General features: G+C 37.7%; 2 protein-coding genes and 1 pseudogene across 2 annotated transcripts in view; 2 read left to right on the top strand and 1 right to left on the bottom strand.

The window, feature by feature from the left end:
• Positions 1-2,327, bottom strand: part of LOC107727165 (NACHT, LRR and PYD domains-containing protein 14-like) — a 16,324-nt pseudogene extending 13,997 nt beyond the window's left edge.
• A 6,186-nt stretch (positions 2,328-8,513) lies between these two features.
• On the top strand, positions 8,514-9,405 carry LOC107727170 (uncharacterized). Its single transcript, XM_016536954.1, has one exon. The coding sequence runs from the start codon at positions 8,514-8,516 to the stop codon at positions 9,201-9,203; it is 690 nt and encodes a 229-aa protein (XP_016392440.1). The 3' UTR covers positions 9,204-9,405.
• Positions 9,406-12,949: 3,544 nt separating this feature from the next.
• Positions 12,950-17,283, top strand: part of LOC107727172 (cdc42-interacting protein 4 homolog) — a 12,182-nt gene continuing 7,848 nt past the window's right edge. The window contains exons 1-8 of the mRNA XM_016536956.1: positions 12,950-13,409; positions 14,670-14,785; positions 15,210-15,263; positions 16,057-16,204; positions 16,304-16,366; positions 16,595-16,699; positions 16,779-16,907; positions 16,999-17,145. Of these exons, the coding sequence (XP_016392442.1) occupies positions 13,386-13,409; positions 14,670-14,785; positions 15,210-15,263; positions 16,057-16,204; positions 16,304-16,366; positions 16,595-16,699; positions 16,779-16,907; positions 16,999-17,145 (786 nt within the window). The 5' untranslated portion in view covers positions 12,950-13,385. The remainder of the gene's footprint in view (positions 13,410-14,669; positions 14,786-15,209; positions 15,264-16,056; positions 16,205-16,303; positions 16,367-16,594; positions 16,700-16,778; positions 16,908-16,998; positions 17,146-17,283) is intronic.

Here is a 17,283-nt window from a genome sequence, read left to right as displayed (position 1 = left end):
CATGGCTTTTCTTATCACTGCTATGCTGATGACACTCAACTCTACCTCTCATTCCATCCTGATGATCCGACAATAGCTGCTCGCATCTCAGCTTGTCTAACAGACATTTCTTGCTGGATGAAGGACCATCACCATCAACTCAACCTGGCCAAGACAGAACTGCTTGTGGTTTCAACAAACCCATCACTTCATCACAATTTCACCATCCAGCTAGGCGCATCAACCATAACCCAGAAACCTTGGAGTTGTGATTGATGATCAGCTGAATTTCTGAGACCACATTGCTAAAACTGCCCGGTCCAGCAGATTTGTTTTATACAACATTAGATCAGGCCATTGCTTTCGAAACATGCTATACAACTCCTTGTTCAAGCTTTTGTTTTGTCCACGCTGGACTATTGCAATGCTCTCTTAGCAGGTCTTCCAGCCAATTCTATCAAACCTCTAGACCAGGGGTGGGCAAACTTGGCCCTTCCAGGCCACTTTCCTTCAGAGGTTAGCTCCAACCCTAATCAAACACACCTGAACCAGCTAATCATTGTCTTCAAGACTACAAAAAGGCTACAGGCAGATGAGTCATATCAGGGTTGAATCAAATCTCTGCAGGAAAGTGGCCTGGAAGGGCCAAGTTTGCCCATCACTGCTCTATAACTAATCCAGAATGCAGCTGCAAGATTCGTCTTTAACGAGCCGAAAAGAATCAATGTCACACCTCTCTGTTCATCAATTTGCACTGGCTACCAATAGCTGCTAAAAATGACCCTCACTTAAAAAGAATAACACACTAAAGTGTTGTGAAATACATGAAGACTGATTTTTTGTCATCTGGCCTTATGGACAGATAAATTGAGAGTGACTCTTGAAGGACCAGCATAACATCCTCTTGTACCACTCTTTCAAGAATTTATCTTACAGAATCTGGCAGTAAGTTTTAAAACTAATAATTAAAACTAAAATTGTTCATATTAAAAATTAACTCCTAAAACTTACCGCCAGATTCTGGAAGATAAATTCTTGAAAGAGTGGTACAAGAGGATGTGATGCTGGTCCTTCAAGAGTCACTCTCAACTTATCTGTCCATAAAGCCTATGAAAAAAATCAGTCTTCATGTATTTCACAACACTTCAGCATGTAATTCTTTTTAAGTGAGGGTCATTTTTTTACCCAAGCAAAATCTTTGAGAACCTGACACATTGCACTTCTGGAGACTCCAGGTAGGTTGTAGTTTGGGAAAATGGTGGACCTGGAGACTAAATGGTTCCTGATGGTTTCACACCTAATTCTTCACATTAATTCTTAATTTTTTCACAGTTAACATGTGTTGCCGGTGTATCCAAAGCACAAGTTGTAAAGGCAAAGCCCTCTTCTAGAAAGGGGGCGGGGTGCAGTAGCTCATTTGCATTTAAAGATACATGCATGAAAACAGTGTTTTTGCTCCCACCCAAACTATGAGACAGCAAATAAGATTTACAAAGGTAAAAGAACACATTGGTGTGTTGCGGGCCCATACCTGGAATTTGCTTAGGTGCCCCAAATCACTAAGACCCCCTGCCTGTGACCCTACATATAACAAAGGGATGGGTGGATTGGTCCAGTATAAGTAAAACCAAAGCTTGGTCCTGCATTTGCTGCTCACAGTTGTATTTTCTCTTGTACCTACATGAGAAGTCCATATCACAAAAATATGATTGAACCCAATTAACGGGCCAGTATGTATTTCCCTGTTCAGACAGTGATCCTTATTTACCATAGATATGTTTTGAAGTGGCTCCAACAGTGGCATAAGCTTTCATATTTCCCTCAGCCTGAACTGTTAAAGAGAGATGAAACAAAATGCATGACATAAATCACACAAACATCAGCTGAGAAAAGAGTACAATTACATATAAGGCCGAAGATCGGTATTGACAATTTCAGATATATTGGCTGCGTGAGGTTCTCCAGTTTTGTTGTTGCCGGTGTATCCAAAGCACAAGTTGTAAAGGCAAAGCCCTCTTCTAGAAAGGTAACAAAATGCATGACATAAATCACACAAACATCAGCTGAGAAAAGAGTACAATTTAAGCTGAAAGCCAACATTTTACTTCATTATTTACATTAAAAACCATCTCACTTTTAACCAGTTAATATATTAAATAAAAGAGAATACATTTAAATGTAATTAATGTCATTTTAATGTTACCTTCTCTATGTTCATTCTCTAAGTGCTCAGCCAGAAGGTTCTGCTTAATTTTTCTCAGGATGACCACTGTGATCTTCACAGCTTCTTCTGGTCCAAAATGTGCCACCGTTTTATCCACTGTGTCTAAGACATCTGCATTCTCCATCTCAGAATTTGACATATGACAATGATTCTTTAAGTACCACTGAAACTGCTTAAGATCATCTTTTACTAGATCCTTCAGTGAGTTCACGAGCAGCTCTTTGACAGACACCATCATCCATCAATGAATCACTGCTGCAGGACAAGAAAAAGATCTTAGTATTTTTCACTCTTAACATGTGGACCTAAGTGCTCAAATGTTAGGGATTGCGGGTCTGATTAAACTCTGAATTTCAAAGTCTAATTTTTTCTCTGATACTGAAAGTCTATAATTAATGTAAACTAATGCATGGCACTTTTAAATCCGTACAAGTATGTTTTTCATGAAGTTGTAATTTATTAACTTACCTTGAATAATGAGGATGTAGTTGTCTCTTGTTCCTCGTCTGAACTGTTGCCTCTTTGAGCAGAAGCTCTGAAAGTCGTCCCACTTCTACATTTTCACACAATGGGAGTGATTTTTGTCAGAATGGTAACCAGTAAAAGCAGAAACATTTCAGAAAACAAATAAATAAATGCATGCATGAATGAATGAAACCTTTTTCGCCAGAGACTCCATATATGAGAGTGAAAATTTGTGGAACTGAGAATAAATCTTAAAAACAAACACACACCTTATCTGATATATAAATCAGTACCTTGAGAAATTACAGGTAAAACGAGACAGACAGCAATGAGACATACATATGAAGACAGACAGACAGACAGAACCAGAGGAAAGACACTGGTTTGAATGGATGATGCTAGATTATGGTCGGTTAAATCTGGAATTAAACAGCAGGTATGACAGCTAAGGATGCACATTTTAGTCAGTTTGGTTAATAATTTGAGTACTCTGGGGGTGTTGCTGACCAACACAATTCAGAAATCCTGTCTTTTTGCTCTGTCTGCAGATTACCGTAAGAATTAAAATAGCAAACACAATTTTCATTGCAGATGGCTTGACTATGCAGAGTAGCATTTTCAATGTGCTGTGTTGATTTGCATTTTTAAAGCCTGTCTCAAGATACAACATTCGGTTCCTTTCATTTGCACCCCATCTGACTTACGCTGTCCGTAGAGTTAATGTGACCTCTGTTTCTTTCTTATGAGCTGAATGTTGAACTGTGTCATAACTATAACATAGATGCCTCTATTTGAACATCTTTGTAGAGTCGTTCATGAATTTTATTGTTTTCATGATCAGTCTTTGGTGTTTCAGGTTCTCGTGCACATTAAAGTGACGCCCTGCTACAGTGACAAAACAGCATTTATTTCTTCCTGGGCAATAACACAACATGTATGAGGTTATTACTGTCATCTGATGGTCAAATAGAAGAAGTGCACTTACACGGTAAAAAATTCACCTTTTTTTAGTCAACTTAATTTACTGCTCATCCAATTGATTTGTCCAATGTATCTGAAATGACAAAACTAAGTAGGTGAAACTCAAAGAAGCCTATGCAAAATAAAATAAAAAATATATATAAACGGATTACTTGCATATAAGATCACAGCAGCCCACCTACATGATATGTAGACTGACAGTGCATTGCAGTTCTGTGGATGTTTTCTGGTGTCACTGGAGGTGAAACGTGTGCAAAAGCAAAACAAAAAAATTAAAGACCACAGAAATAGTGCTAGTGACATTGAAGTGAACTTGCCCAAAATTAGGGGTAAAGTATGTCTTGCCACAGAGAAAATTTGTCACTGGGGAATTAGAATTTAAAATAAATAAATGGACAAATTTGTTTTTGTGCATTATTCCATGACAGTCTTAAATTACCGCACATTATTTATAATGTCTGCCATTCAGAATGTTTACATGCAGTGAAATATCCAAAACTCTGTCTTCCAAATTTTGAACTCTTACACAAAATAAACTTTATTAGTTTAGATGAAATAAGACATAACTATTCTGCCGTCCAACCATCAAAGGTTGCAAGAAAACATTAGATGATCACTCACTGCAGTTCACCAAGCTTTGTGTGATTGCAGTGGCAGTAATTACATAAAAAAAAGAGGTGGATTCTATTTGCTACAGCTATCCTTTCTGGGTAAAATGTTACATTTCATAGTTTATAGCTAATCTTTAACCAAGAAAATGCATATGCTTTTATACATCAGCAATTCACCAACAAGTATGAAATACACAGTTCATATCGTGCTATAAATTTGGGTTGGCATTGCACTCATTTTACCTTCCCTGTGAACATTTACTTAGATGAGCAAAAAACGTAATTTATTTACTATTTTGAAGTATATCTTGGTAACTTTTGATAAAGCGATATTTTCCTGCATCAGAGAGGGCTTCAGTTTATCTGAGGTTGCTGATTTGAAGCAGTTTCAACAAATGCATCTTCAAAAGTGGTAAAGCTTCTCTTCCTGAAGAACTGAGATTCATTTCGCTTTCATAGAGTCGCCATGCTTACAATGTCACAGATCTTTCTCATGCCGTCCTGACTGGTTACACACGGTGTGATTTTCCTCAATTATCACAGTCCAGACAATCTTCTTGTCCTTCTCTCAGATAAGAGTCATTTGAAGATCATGCTCCAGACATGTCTTGATCTTGAAGAAGTTTGGGTCAGATTATAATCAATGAACCCTTCAATAAGAATTGAGTTAGACTGCAAGGTCTGTTTCAAAAACTCTAAATAAAACAGAAAAATCAAACATAAAGTTAGTTGCCAGTTCACCAATTTTACTGAACAATGTATAAAAGTGGCTACTGACTAAATGACTCAAGAAAGTCGAGCAAATTGACTACAGTTAAGAAACATAACTAGACTAAATCAAGACAATGTTACATAAAAAGAGAGGTTACAATTAAAATGTGACACCAGATTACTTCCATTCTTACTAACAGAACTTGACAGCTTTTACTAATTCACCTTGAATAATCATATCTGTAGATGTTTTTTGCCCCAGTTCTGAGCTGTTATCTTGAGCAGAAGCTCCTCCCACTTCTCAGTTTCCACAAATGACTGCGTTCTTCGCCTGAACCAGTTAAACCACACCCACATTTGTGAAACACCACTAGTACATCATATGACTCGTGAAGGTACACACAGGTATGTCTTGTGTCCCAGCAATCCAGGAGTTTCAAACTCTTTCTGGAGCACATTATAAATGTCTCTGTGTTTGGACACACTGAGCTCAGGTCATGTTCAGGAAGAGTTTGGAAACCTGCAGCAGGCGAAAGCGTGACGTTAACAAACCGAGGGTTTAGATATATATATGACGGTTTTCAGACAGGTATGATCTCATTTTCTATTCTCACTCGTGAAAGAAATATTTGGGCTACACATATATAGTAGAAACACATTACTTTGCATTACTGTTTGTGGAAGCTACCAACATTTTTAAATGGATGGTATTTTAAACAAGACACTATAGCTCTAGTCACTTCGAACAAGGAAGTAGGAAGAGAAAATGAATGAAGCAGAAGCAGAATAATAATCATTTGAATATTGGGTAACACTTTCTATGAAGCTTATAAGAGTATTTTTAAGGCATTATAATGAATGCATAATGTATTGTATAAAAAAAACCTCATATTTTGATTAATCATAACAACATGCATTATAATATTTACTTATTTGTGTTTATAGCTTTTAAGAGTATGATGATTTATAACACACAATGATCACTTAATTTACAATGGATTATATTTCCCATAGTTATAATGTATTATAAGTCTGGCATTGTTAACTTGTTACTTTACTTAAAACAGACAAAGACCACTTATAAATAACAACGACAACAACAATAATGTAATACAATAATAAATAAATATAATATTTTTTAAACAGCCATAAGATCAGATATCTGATCAGATGAATGTGTAATATGGCACATTTGCTTTTAACTATATTTATTTTAATATCAGTAATACTGTACAGATCTTAAATAAATAATGTAAAGGTATGAGACTTATAATCCATTATAAATTAAGTGGATTTAACATGGTGTGCATTGTGTTATCATAAAAGTTATAACCACAAATAAGTACGTTTTATAATGTATTATACCCTCACATCTCCAGATTATTTGTAGATTATTGAAGCTTCTTAGAAAAAGAGTCCATTTTAATGTAGGAACAATTGGCGTAACGAGGCACGCGCTCCAACATTACAGCATTCATTCATATATCAATATTCGGTAACACTTTCTGTCAAGCCCATATTCATAACACATTATAAGAGTATTCTTAAGGCATGAAACAACATATTATACGTTTTATATATATATATATATATATATATATATAATGCATTATGCATTCATCATAATGCCTTAAGAATACTCTTATAATGTGTTATGAATATGGGCTTGACAGAAAGTGTTACCGAATATTGATATATGAATGAATGCTGTAATGTTGGAGCGCGTGCCTCGTTACGCCAATTGTTCCTACATTAAAATGGACTCTTTTTCTAAGAAGCTTCAATAATCTACAAATAATCTGGAGATGTGAGGGTACAGGTGTCAAATTCAGTTAAAGGAAACCTATACGTCAGCTTTTTAAATATACTTTTAAAACTAGGTTCTTTCATTTTAGCATTGTAAAGAAACCTGTTAAACCGGTCATCAGCATTTTCTCTGATTCCGATTATGTAAGACTCTCAGACACAGCAGATGCTAAGCTAAATTCAATATCATGAAACCTTTCAGCTAAAATATCCATCTGATGATTTTACAGTAGTTGGACATTTGAATATAGTGTTGTTGCGATCCACTTAAAGTCATGCAGGTTTGGAATGACGATGATGACAGGAAAATTATGATTTTTATTTTTTGGTGAACTATTCTTATATATATATGTGTATATATATATACGCTGCCTTATCCATTCTTACACTAAAATATGCGTCACTGGAGGTTTAAAAGGAAAGTTAAATGTATGTGAGCATGATTGAAAATTTGAAAAAAACACTTAACACTTAACACAAAAATCATTTCAGAAAGATGTAAGACACGAGGACATATGACTTTGTACTTTTAAGTCTACATGAAATTTTAATGGTGTAAAAAGTCTTTTTTTTTCGTGTAAATGTAGGAGAAAAAGTACAAGTATCTGGATTTAACAAAGTAATTTTACTCAAATACTTTACCCATCTGAAATGAGTTAAAATAATTCTAATTCAATATTTTACGGCTATGTACAGTATTCTGCTTATTGCACATATACCCACCATATAAAAAACACTCGTTGTCCCAATATGTAAGGGATAAAAGTCAAATCTGCGCTCAATGCAAATTTGGGGTGTGTCAAATTTAGGGCAGAGCACGCCTCTGAAAACAATCTTTACACCCTGTTTGCATTTCATCTTCTTCTTTTAACAGCAGTTCGCAAACTAAACACTTTTTTTGGCGCCATCTAGGTTCAACCTAAAATTCAAAATGATGAAATGTAGCATATGACTTTTTCAACAACAAGGGATTTCAGCTCAGTAATCAGCAAACACTCGGAAACATACGTCAAAATCTTGCCTTGACTACTTTTCACAGCCATTGGTTGTCGCCCGGCGTTTTTCACTCGATATTTAGTTGCATAAGGTTGAGGAATGCCCAACCTTTTTGACACTCTCGGCCGCTCTCAACACTTTCTCTACGCCGCTTTCAATCCCATAATGCACCGCGCTAACGTTTAAGCTCAACTTCCATAGGAATGAATTGAAAACGCTGCGCTCGCTATGTGCCAGTGGAAACGCACCGTAATGATCACTGACTCTACATTATCATCAATCATTGTAAACTCATATTACACAATGCTACAGGATACAACTGTAAGGGTGTTTGAGAATCCAAAACACCCCAATGACTGACAACAGATCCACACAGCAAATAATAAACACTGGTGAAATGCAATGAAATATCAAAACATGGCAAATGTACACTTAAGACTGCGCACACAGTTCAAATAATGTCGCCAACACGTAAATGACCCACATCTGTAACCACAAAACTCAATCCCATTAAAGCTGAGGCATTGTATGAAATGCAAATAAAATAAACAAATCCTTTTTGACGTCTGTTCAGTTGAAAGGTGCCTCCGTTCACATATGCTGATTATTGTCACTGTTTTCAGTTTAATTCTGCTCAGAAACTTTTCCAATCACACAAGAAAATATTCTACACATCCTTCAGTGATCTTGTATTTTAATAAATACCTATACATTAATGTCTCTTCTGAAGGTGCAGGACCATGATGGAGACATTAAATGAATTGTCCCAGCTGAGAGACACGAGGTTTGGTCGACCCCGGCCCAGACACGGTCTCAAACTCCTCTACTGGTTTGCCAACGAATGCGTTTCTTTTGACGAAGACAATGACATGCTCTCTGAATGTAACCCAGCCGAGGGAGATTTCGGTTTTCACTATTTTGAGAACCGACACAACCAATATGGGAATAAACTTCTCCCAGAAAGAAATTTCCCTTACTATGTCGTTGGCAATCTAAATTCACCAGGAGCTGAAGATGTTCCCGATTACGTCTCAGAAGATGAATATACTGACGAGCACGACAGCAACACGGACCGTATCATTGTCAGTCTCGATGAGGAGTGGTTTCATGAAGTTTATGTGACTCAACACCCCGCTCGATCAAACAACTACGATCCACACGCCACTTACCGGATCTCCAGAGGCCTTCTCATGATCATCAGGAGGATGAGTTTAGAGGACTTTCTGGAGAAGATGGGTTATTATACACACACACAGCCTGTCAGACCTCAAACTTCAGATACAGTCAGTCCAGATTTCACAGCGGTCACTGTATCATCCAGTGATTCATCTGACAGTGAGTCCATAATCCAGTTTGATGACGACATGCCTGCACAAAACAACTCACCCACAGCAAAGGGATTGTGGGAAAGATTCTGCACCATACTTTAAAACAGACTAAAACAGATGTGCGCTCCAGTGATTTTGGTTGGACTCATTGGTGGACTTCATATTTCTCTTTGCCAAGCCTATAAAGAAAGAAGCAAATAGTGAACATTAACATTTTTGATGGGAAATTAAATTTGGTTTAATCAGAGCAGTGTTTTCTGGTGAGCTTTATCACTACTCTTCACCAAAGCAACACAAAATGTGTACAAATGTAATTATACAGTAACGTTGAGCGATGTGCTCCACAGAGATATACTATCCTGTCCATCAGCTTGTAAGATACACGATAGTACCGCACATTTACTCACTTATTCAGTTACTTACTTTGTTTTACTATCACTTGAAATGACAATCTTTTTCTATCATTTTGCAAGAAAAGATTGAGTTGAGTGATGAAAAAAAAAAGTCATGTCACAGAAATATTTCAAAAAGGTGAGTATACGGATATCACACAAGCAATTTGCAAACTTTGCACGAGAGTTACGCCGGCAAAGGAGTCTCAAACAAATTTACGGCTTTTTTAAGAGCTACACAAATAAAACGAAGACTATGAGCAGGGTAGGGCAATGTCTATGGTAACATATTAAACCGTAAAATGAAATGAATTACAGTTCAGATGCAGGTTTGACAAAACAAAAAGTCAAAAAAGAAGAAGAAGAATACACATCAATTGTCAGCCTTTAAACCATTTTTAGTAAAAGGGATAAGTCAAATGTATCAATTATTATATTATTATATTAATTTAAAACACATAATTGTATCTTAGTGTCCTAATTGTTTAGATTTTTAGAAGTCATTTTAGCTTCTTATGGCTAATATAGCTTCTTATCGTTTCACATTTACAGCTGTTTGTTTGGCGCTGCGTGAAAAATATTGGTTGATTTTCGCATTGGTCTGAATAAAAACAGCTGACAGGCTTATTGAAAATGCAAAATCATTCTCTGCCAGCAGGTGAACCGCAGTACACAAAACAGTGCTGCACTTATAAACGCTACTTTATCAGCCATTATAGGTAGTCAAATATTTAAATGTTTTGTCATTGCTATGGAAACAACAAACGCTGTCGAACAATGATACCTGATGATTAGATGTGTTCAGATTTGCAAACACACTCCTGGCCTACAAAAGCTGTACATTATGTGACTGAAATGTGGGTAAAATGTCACATGTTGTGTGTGTTTTAATTGAATGAATAGGTGAATAATTGCTACAGCTTGTGGCAGAACTAAGCAGTGCAAATGACAACCATTACCATTTTAAACTGTTTACTGTGTTAAATGTTTTCAGATTGTATCCACTTTTTTAGTAACTGATGAGCGATGCCATGAAGGATAACTTCCGTTTGGATGCTGTCGTGATCCACTCTCCATACAAATCTATGTTAAAACAGGGTAAAAAGAATTAATAAAACGTAAACTTTCTCAATATGTCTAAATATAAAAATGTGCATCAGCTTAAGCTGTCCTGTTGTTGGCTGCCACAGTAACAGCAAAAGAACTTAAAGAATTTGAATTTCTATACAGTACGTGTTTTGCGTACCAGCAGATCTGTCCTTGTCCAGAGCTGTATGCCATGCATAAACGATGACAAAACAACACGAGCATGGCTTAAAGCGCTTCAGTTAAAATACTGTATGTGAAATAATAAAATAGTGTGTTAAAATAACGTTTGCACTTATCACTTTGTGCACAAAATCAGTATGTAGGATACGTGGGCTCATTCAATGTAGCTAACCGCAGGTCGCTTCATGTCATCCTCCCACTCATTAAACTACGACAGGTGAGTTACTGCAAAAAGATGCTCATTGCGACACTGTAAAGTGATGAAACTATGCCGCCATGTGCTTTTTAAAACCATCTTCATAGGTTTAATGTTATATTTTCAGGTCGGGAGATATATTAATATGATTAGAAACACCAGAGACCGGAAATGTAAAGCATCGTTCCAGTATGAGTCGGGCAAGACTTCAGTGTTCAGGAAAAGGTGGATAGGAAGCACTCTTGACAGATTGTGCATCGATCACCTTGCAAATCAATTTTGATGTGGGATGTAGTATATACTAACAATATGTGGTCTTCCATAGAGAACACATCCGCTAATATTACAAATTTAGACAAACAGATCAATCACAAAGGTAGCATCAGATGATTATTATTGAGCTGATCAACACAGACACATTCATGAGTTACTGTACCTCTGTGTATTCCTGTGATGCAGTCCGTTCAGGTTGGTGTTGTATTTACATTTATTTAATTCAGCTTCACAGGCGTAAAATATCCTTTAAATATACTTGTGGAATTTTCTGGATCCATCCTACCAAATAAATCTTAAGTTTGACCTGATAAAAACAACTGCATTTAAAGAAAAAAATATGAATGAATGAACGAACGACTAAATAATTAAATAAATAAAATGAAAAAATACATTGGTAAAAATACAGTGTTGTGGGATCAGTAAAACATTGGCAGGACAAAGCCCTGAACTACTAAAATCATTACTGAAGAGTGCTGAATTATCTGTCAAATAAACCACGAAGAACTAACAATAACAAACTATGTGGCATTAGAGAGAAGAAATGACAGACCTTAGTTTGCAATAGATGTTCTGCTTCCAGCATTTTCCAGTCAATCATCCTTCCATCCTGCTGGAACGAATCTGTTTCGGATTTGAGACCCTGATGACTGAAAGAAGGAGAAGCAGTGAGACACTGGCGGGGCCAATTGTTTTGGTCAGGTGGACAAAATTAAGTTAAAGATGAAAATACAGAAATAGAGACATTTCAGACATTGCGGAAAAGCAGTCATTAATAAAAAGCAATTTAATAACAAAATATTATTACTATTACTGACAAAGACTCTACGCCTACATCCTACTTCACCAGCTGGAACACCACTCTCTCCTGAACACACATGTGACAGTTAGCGGAAGCTAGAGATTATGGTTTATAAAGTTTTAAATATGTATATTTTTTCGAACACAAGCACATTGCTTCACTTCAGAAGGCCTTTATTAACCCCCCGGAGCCGTGGAGCACTTTTATGATGGATGGATGAACTTTATTGGACTTCAAAATCTCAACACCCATTCACTGCCATTATAAAGCTTGGAAGAGCCAGGACGTTTTTAATATAACTCCGATTGGATTCGTGTGAAAGAATAAAGTCATATACACCTAGGATAGCTTGAGGGTGAGTAAATCATGGGCTAATAATCATTTTTGGGTGAACTAACCCTTTGAATACTAATGGACCCAAACCAAAGCACCGACCACGAACAGCAGTAGGACCAAAATAAATGATGTTAATACTGTTAAAAAAAAAATAATAATCGAACAAAACCCCCAAACTAACCACCACATAACAGACTAAACTAATGAGTGCACTAAAAGAGCAGATTCAGACGGTTAATTGAGGCACATAAAACACAATCTGATTGGCTGTAAGAAGAATGGAGTAACTGGAGATAAACAGCTTTCAAATTTCACCAAATCTTTACTATAAAGCTATACTTTGAATATAGCCTTTTTTTAGTTGTGATGTGATTCAACAGAATCAGAAAAGTCAAATGAATGCAATTTTATCACGCAGCTCTTATCCACCACCGAAGACTGAGGGGTTAACAATAAAACAGTGATTGGTCCATTCAGTCATCGGGCGACTGTGATTGGTCCAACCACCTGACACCAAACGACTGTGATTGGTCCATTCGTCCACCTCGATAAAGTAGCAGTTTATATTAACATTTTGATCCAGTAGATGTCAGTGACAGTGTAGTGTTACAACAAATCTGTGCACAAAGGCCACTGTCATCATTACGGATTATAAATATCTTTAATTTTACCGGTGTTTTATTTTTATTTCTTAACCGTGTTGGAGACGTTGTTATCTGTCAAAAATCCATCGACTGAGAACGGCCAGTGATTCAGAAGCACAATCAAATGCACCTGAGCTCAGGTGTGCTGAGCTGACATTCAAGCGCGAGATCAGATGAGACGATCCTCTTCACTGTAACTACTCATTCACCTGCTGAAATAACCGTGTTTGACGGGAAATACGTCTCCTCTCCATAAAGACACCACCACATTACCTGATATATGTATGGAGAGATTGTGAGTTAAAACAAGCTTCCTTGAGGAGTTTCGTATCTTGCGCTCTTTGGCTGCAGTGGGTTTCTTTCTGATCTATCATGGATTGGGGTTCAGATCTTTGGGTAAGTTTATTCTTTACTTCACGAGCAAACAGGTGTGTGTTTACCTGCGCTTCAGCTTGAATCGAACTCCCACAACTTTTCCCGATTATTATTATTATGACATGTTTTTAAGTGAACTGCAGTCATGATTAACCTTTTTTATGATTGAAAAAGTATAGTTTACTTGTCCGAAGTTAGACTATGTTATGGCGACATAAGCAAATATATTTATATTTAATGTATATTAGGAACCAATAGGCTATTTTTGATAATACTGGACGCGTTCAAATCGCGTAAAAACGATGCACACGTGAGAGCATTTTATATTAAAAATGTAACGACACTGTTTTGTTTTTTTTAATGATGGCTATTAATTTAAATTGAACCAGTGCGACCCAGAAAGTGTATATTAATATTGAAACCAAGTGTCACTAAGAGCTGAAATAATTATAGAAAAGTGATAAATGAAATGCGTGCGTAAAAAAAGTAGCCTAATCAACGCAACAAACTGAAACTGAAAACAACGCAAAAAGGCTTCAAATGTGGACCAGTGCACCAATAAAGCTTTTAGTCATTTGTTGCGGTTTTTCTACATCCTACTGGGTTAGTTGGGACAGTTGCAAGAGCAATACTTTTCATTTTAATCGTTTAAGAAGAAATTAAAATGACACAACATTGATTTATGTTTACCTACTATTATTTATTCTTTAAGTCACGTGACAGCCTCACTGTGATTTGCTTTCAGTGTCTGAGGCGTTACCTGTGCAGGTTAAACTGGTTTACCACTGGTGTCAGATCATCTCTGAACAGACAAACTATTTCTCATCTCCATTGCTTTGGAATGGTTTCTGGACCAACAGGAAGTAGATCAGTGAGCTTCCACACCTTCCTGTTAAAATAGATGCATGTTTCGTGAATAAGAAACACAAACTCAACTAAGTGTAACATGCAAAGAAACACAAACTCAACTAAGTGTAACATGCAATGGTGTGTGCTAACATAACCATTTCAACAGAGTTAGGTTATAATACTTATGATTAGCTGTTCATATGAAAACAACAGAAGTTGCATGAATTTCTGCTGAAGCCACATGTGTCATGTGACCCATCAGATCAGGTCGTCTGTCACTGCTAGTGTGAAGCAGATCGACCTGTCAAGCTAGTTTGAGAGTTGCATGTGGGAAAAGAGCGACACACCTAGAGAGCTGAATGTCCTGCATACCTCACACACACACACACACACACACACACTCAGAAATCTGTGTATCGTGTGTGTTTGCAGGACCAGCATGATGTGATTGAGAGACACACTCAGAGTGGGCTGGATCTGCTGGAGCGATACGTGAAGTTTGTCAAAGAGAGAGCCGAGATCGAGCAGAATTACGCCAAACAGCTCAGGTTTGTGTTTGTACAGCATAAAGCAGAGGTTTCCAGTCTCTGATGCCACAAACCCTAAAATCATCATCCTCAAAAAACAGTTTTCTGTTAGCTTTTCTATAGACTCCCTGATGTAAAAAGGATTGGCTCATGAATATTAATTAGGTCCAAAAGCTGAACGCTCTGCACCAGTTGAGCGGGATCATCATCTCAATCCCTCCTGGATTTACTTCCCATTATTTTGTTTGTCAAATCAACAGAAAGCTTGTCATATTATCATGCAAGGCTGACAGCAGTGTTTGGAAAGTCTGTCAAAAATATATATTTTCATGTGCACAATGAATAGTTAAAGTGGCGTTTGATCTTGTGTTCTTGAAGGCCGCTGGTGGTCAGGGTTAACATGTTTCATCTTGGTTTAACCTGTTTTGTGCACGTTTCTCTAAAGGAACCTCTGTAAGAAATATTCCAGACGAGGCGTCAAAGAAGACCAGGACACAAAGTGAGTCGATTAGGCAATTAAACACTGATGAACCGCCTCAATACCGTCAGTCTGCAATGCTGACTCCCAACTATTTTGACTGAATGAAGATGTTTGTGGTATTTCTAAAACACTGTTTGGTTTTTTTGTTACCAACATTCATTTTGTTTGAAAGTTCTGAGAAGGTTCTGACAATGTTCTCTCAGAGTCATGAATAAACGTTCTTCAGTAACATTAGTTTTTTTTCAACTGCTTGCACACAGAATCTTTCCTTGTCACACAGTTTCTGAAAGCCGACTCTCAAACAGCAGAAGCACACACCAAATCTGCAAAACCATACGCTAATTCTCAGCTTCTGACTCAGTTTTCAATTTCAGAAAACACTTTTTTTCAAAACACAACACACAATTAACACACAAATCTAACAGGAATCTAACATCTAACAATGTTGTCAAAACGTTAGCACAAAAACATTATAATACATTTCTTCTGAAACCTTTTAGTTGGCCGTTTGTCTAATGCTTCATAAACATTACTGCTTACTACATGTGTCAGATGCTTCTGAGAACTCCCATGGTGTTTGTGAAATGACAAAATTAGACATTCCCTTAACGTTTTTCCTAGCTTTCACATAAACAAGAAAAGCATTTTAGAACCTGGATGTTTTGAATGTTCTAAGAGCATTCAGAAATGACACTTTCATGTATTAATTTATTGTAATAAGTCATCCCGCGGGAAAAGTGCTGGTCTATCATGCGTGTGTCTCTCGGCCCTGAATGCAGCGGCGGTGGTGTTGTTGATTGTGTTTCTGCAGGATGACCAATCAGCAGGCGTTTCAGGACGTGCTGAATCAGCTGAACGATTCCGCGGCTCAGAGAGAGCATCTGTCCGAGAGCATGACGCTGAACATCTGCGTGGAGCTCAGCAGAAACCTGCTGGAGCTGCGACAGGAGCGCAAGAACGTGAGTGAGCCAGAACTAAACATCTCATAATCTACCTGCACAAACATGCAGAACACGTCTCTGAGATGCTGACTGTGAATCTGCTTTTCTCTGCTGCAGCATCTCTGTGACGTTAAGAAGGCTCAGCAGAACCTGGAGAGCAGCTTCAAACAGCTGGAGACTGTGAGTGAACGTGTGTGTGTGTGTGTGTGTGTGTGTGTGTGTGTGACCGTCTCACTGTAGACATGATGGTGAAGATGGTGCATTATTATAATGCATTATTCTGAATGCATCTGCTTCAGACACCATCATGAGTAACTGATTGATTGCTTTCTTATCATTTATACATGTTTATGAAGTGAGCTAGAATGTTTTACTGATTTGTGTGCATCTGTATTGGTTTATATCCAGAGTAAGAAGCGTTTTGAGAAGGAGTGGAGAGAAGCAGAGAAGGCCAATCAGCAGACAGAGAGAGTCCAGCAGGACGCAAACGCCACCAAAGCAGACGTGGACAAGGTACAGACTCCTTCAGCACACGTGCTTAAGCTTGATGGGTAACAGATACTGTATATCTGATGCTGTGTCTGTGTTTTAGGCCAAACAGCACGCTCACATCCGCGTGCACTTAGCAGACGAGTGTAAGAACGATTATGCTTCACAGCTGCAGAAACACAATAAGGAGCAGAACAACTTCTACCACTCAGAGATCCCGTCTGTGTATAAGGTGCGTCATGGTCTGCTCTCATCAGAGAGATCATCAGCCTGACTGGAATATTATGAGCTCTACTTCCTGTCTGTCTGTCTGTCGCTCACAGAAGCTGCAGGAAATGGAGGAGCGGCGCATCAGATTGTTAGCCGACGGCTACGTGCACTTCTCTGAAACAGAGAAGAACGTCCTGCCCAACATCAACAAGTGTTTGGACGCCATCAGCTCCACTGGGAGGAACATAAATGAGAAACAGGTACACACACGCACACACACTCTCTCACACACACACGCTCGCACACACGCACGCACGCACACACACTCTCTCACACACACGCACGCACACTCACACGCACTCACACACACACGCACACACGGACACGCTCACACTCTC

This window comes from Sinocyclocheilus rhinocerous, unplaced genomic scaffold (genome assembly GCF_001515625.1).
Source record: "Sinocyclocheilus rhinocerous isolate Xijiao unplaced genomic scaffold, SAMN03320098_v1.1 scaffold937, whole genome shotgun sequence".
Lineage (NCBI taxonomy): Eukaryota > Metazoa > Chordata > Actinopteri > Cypriniformes > Cyprinidae > Sinocyclocheilus > Sinocyclocheilus rhinocerous.
Note: the sequence above shows the minus strand (reverse complement) of the source record. Positions and strands in the feature narration are given on the sequence as shown.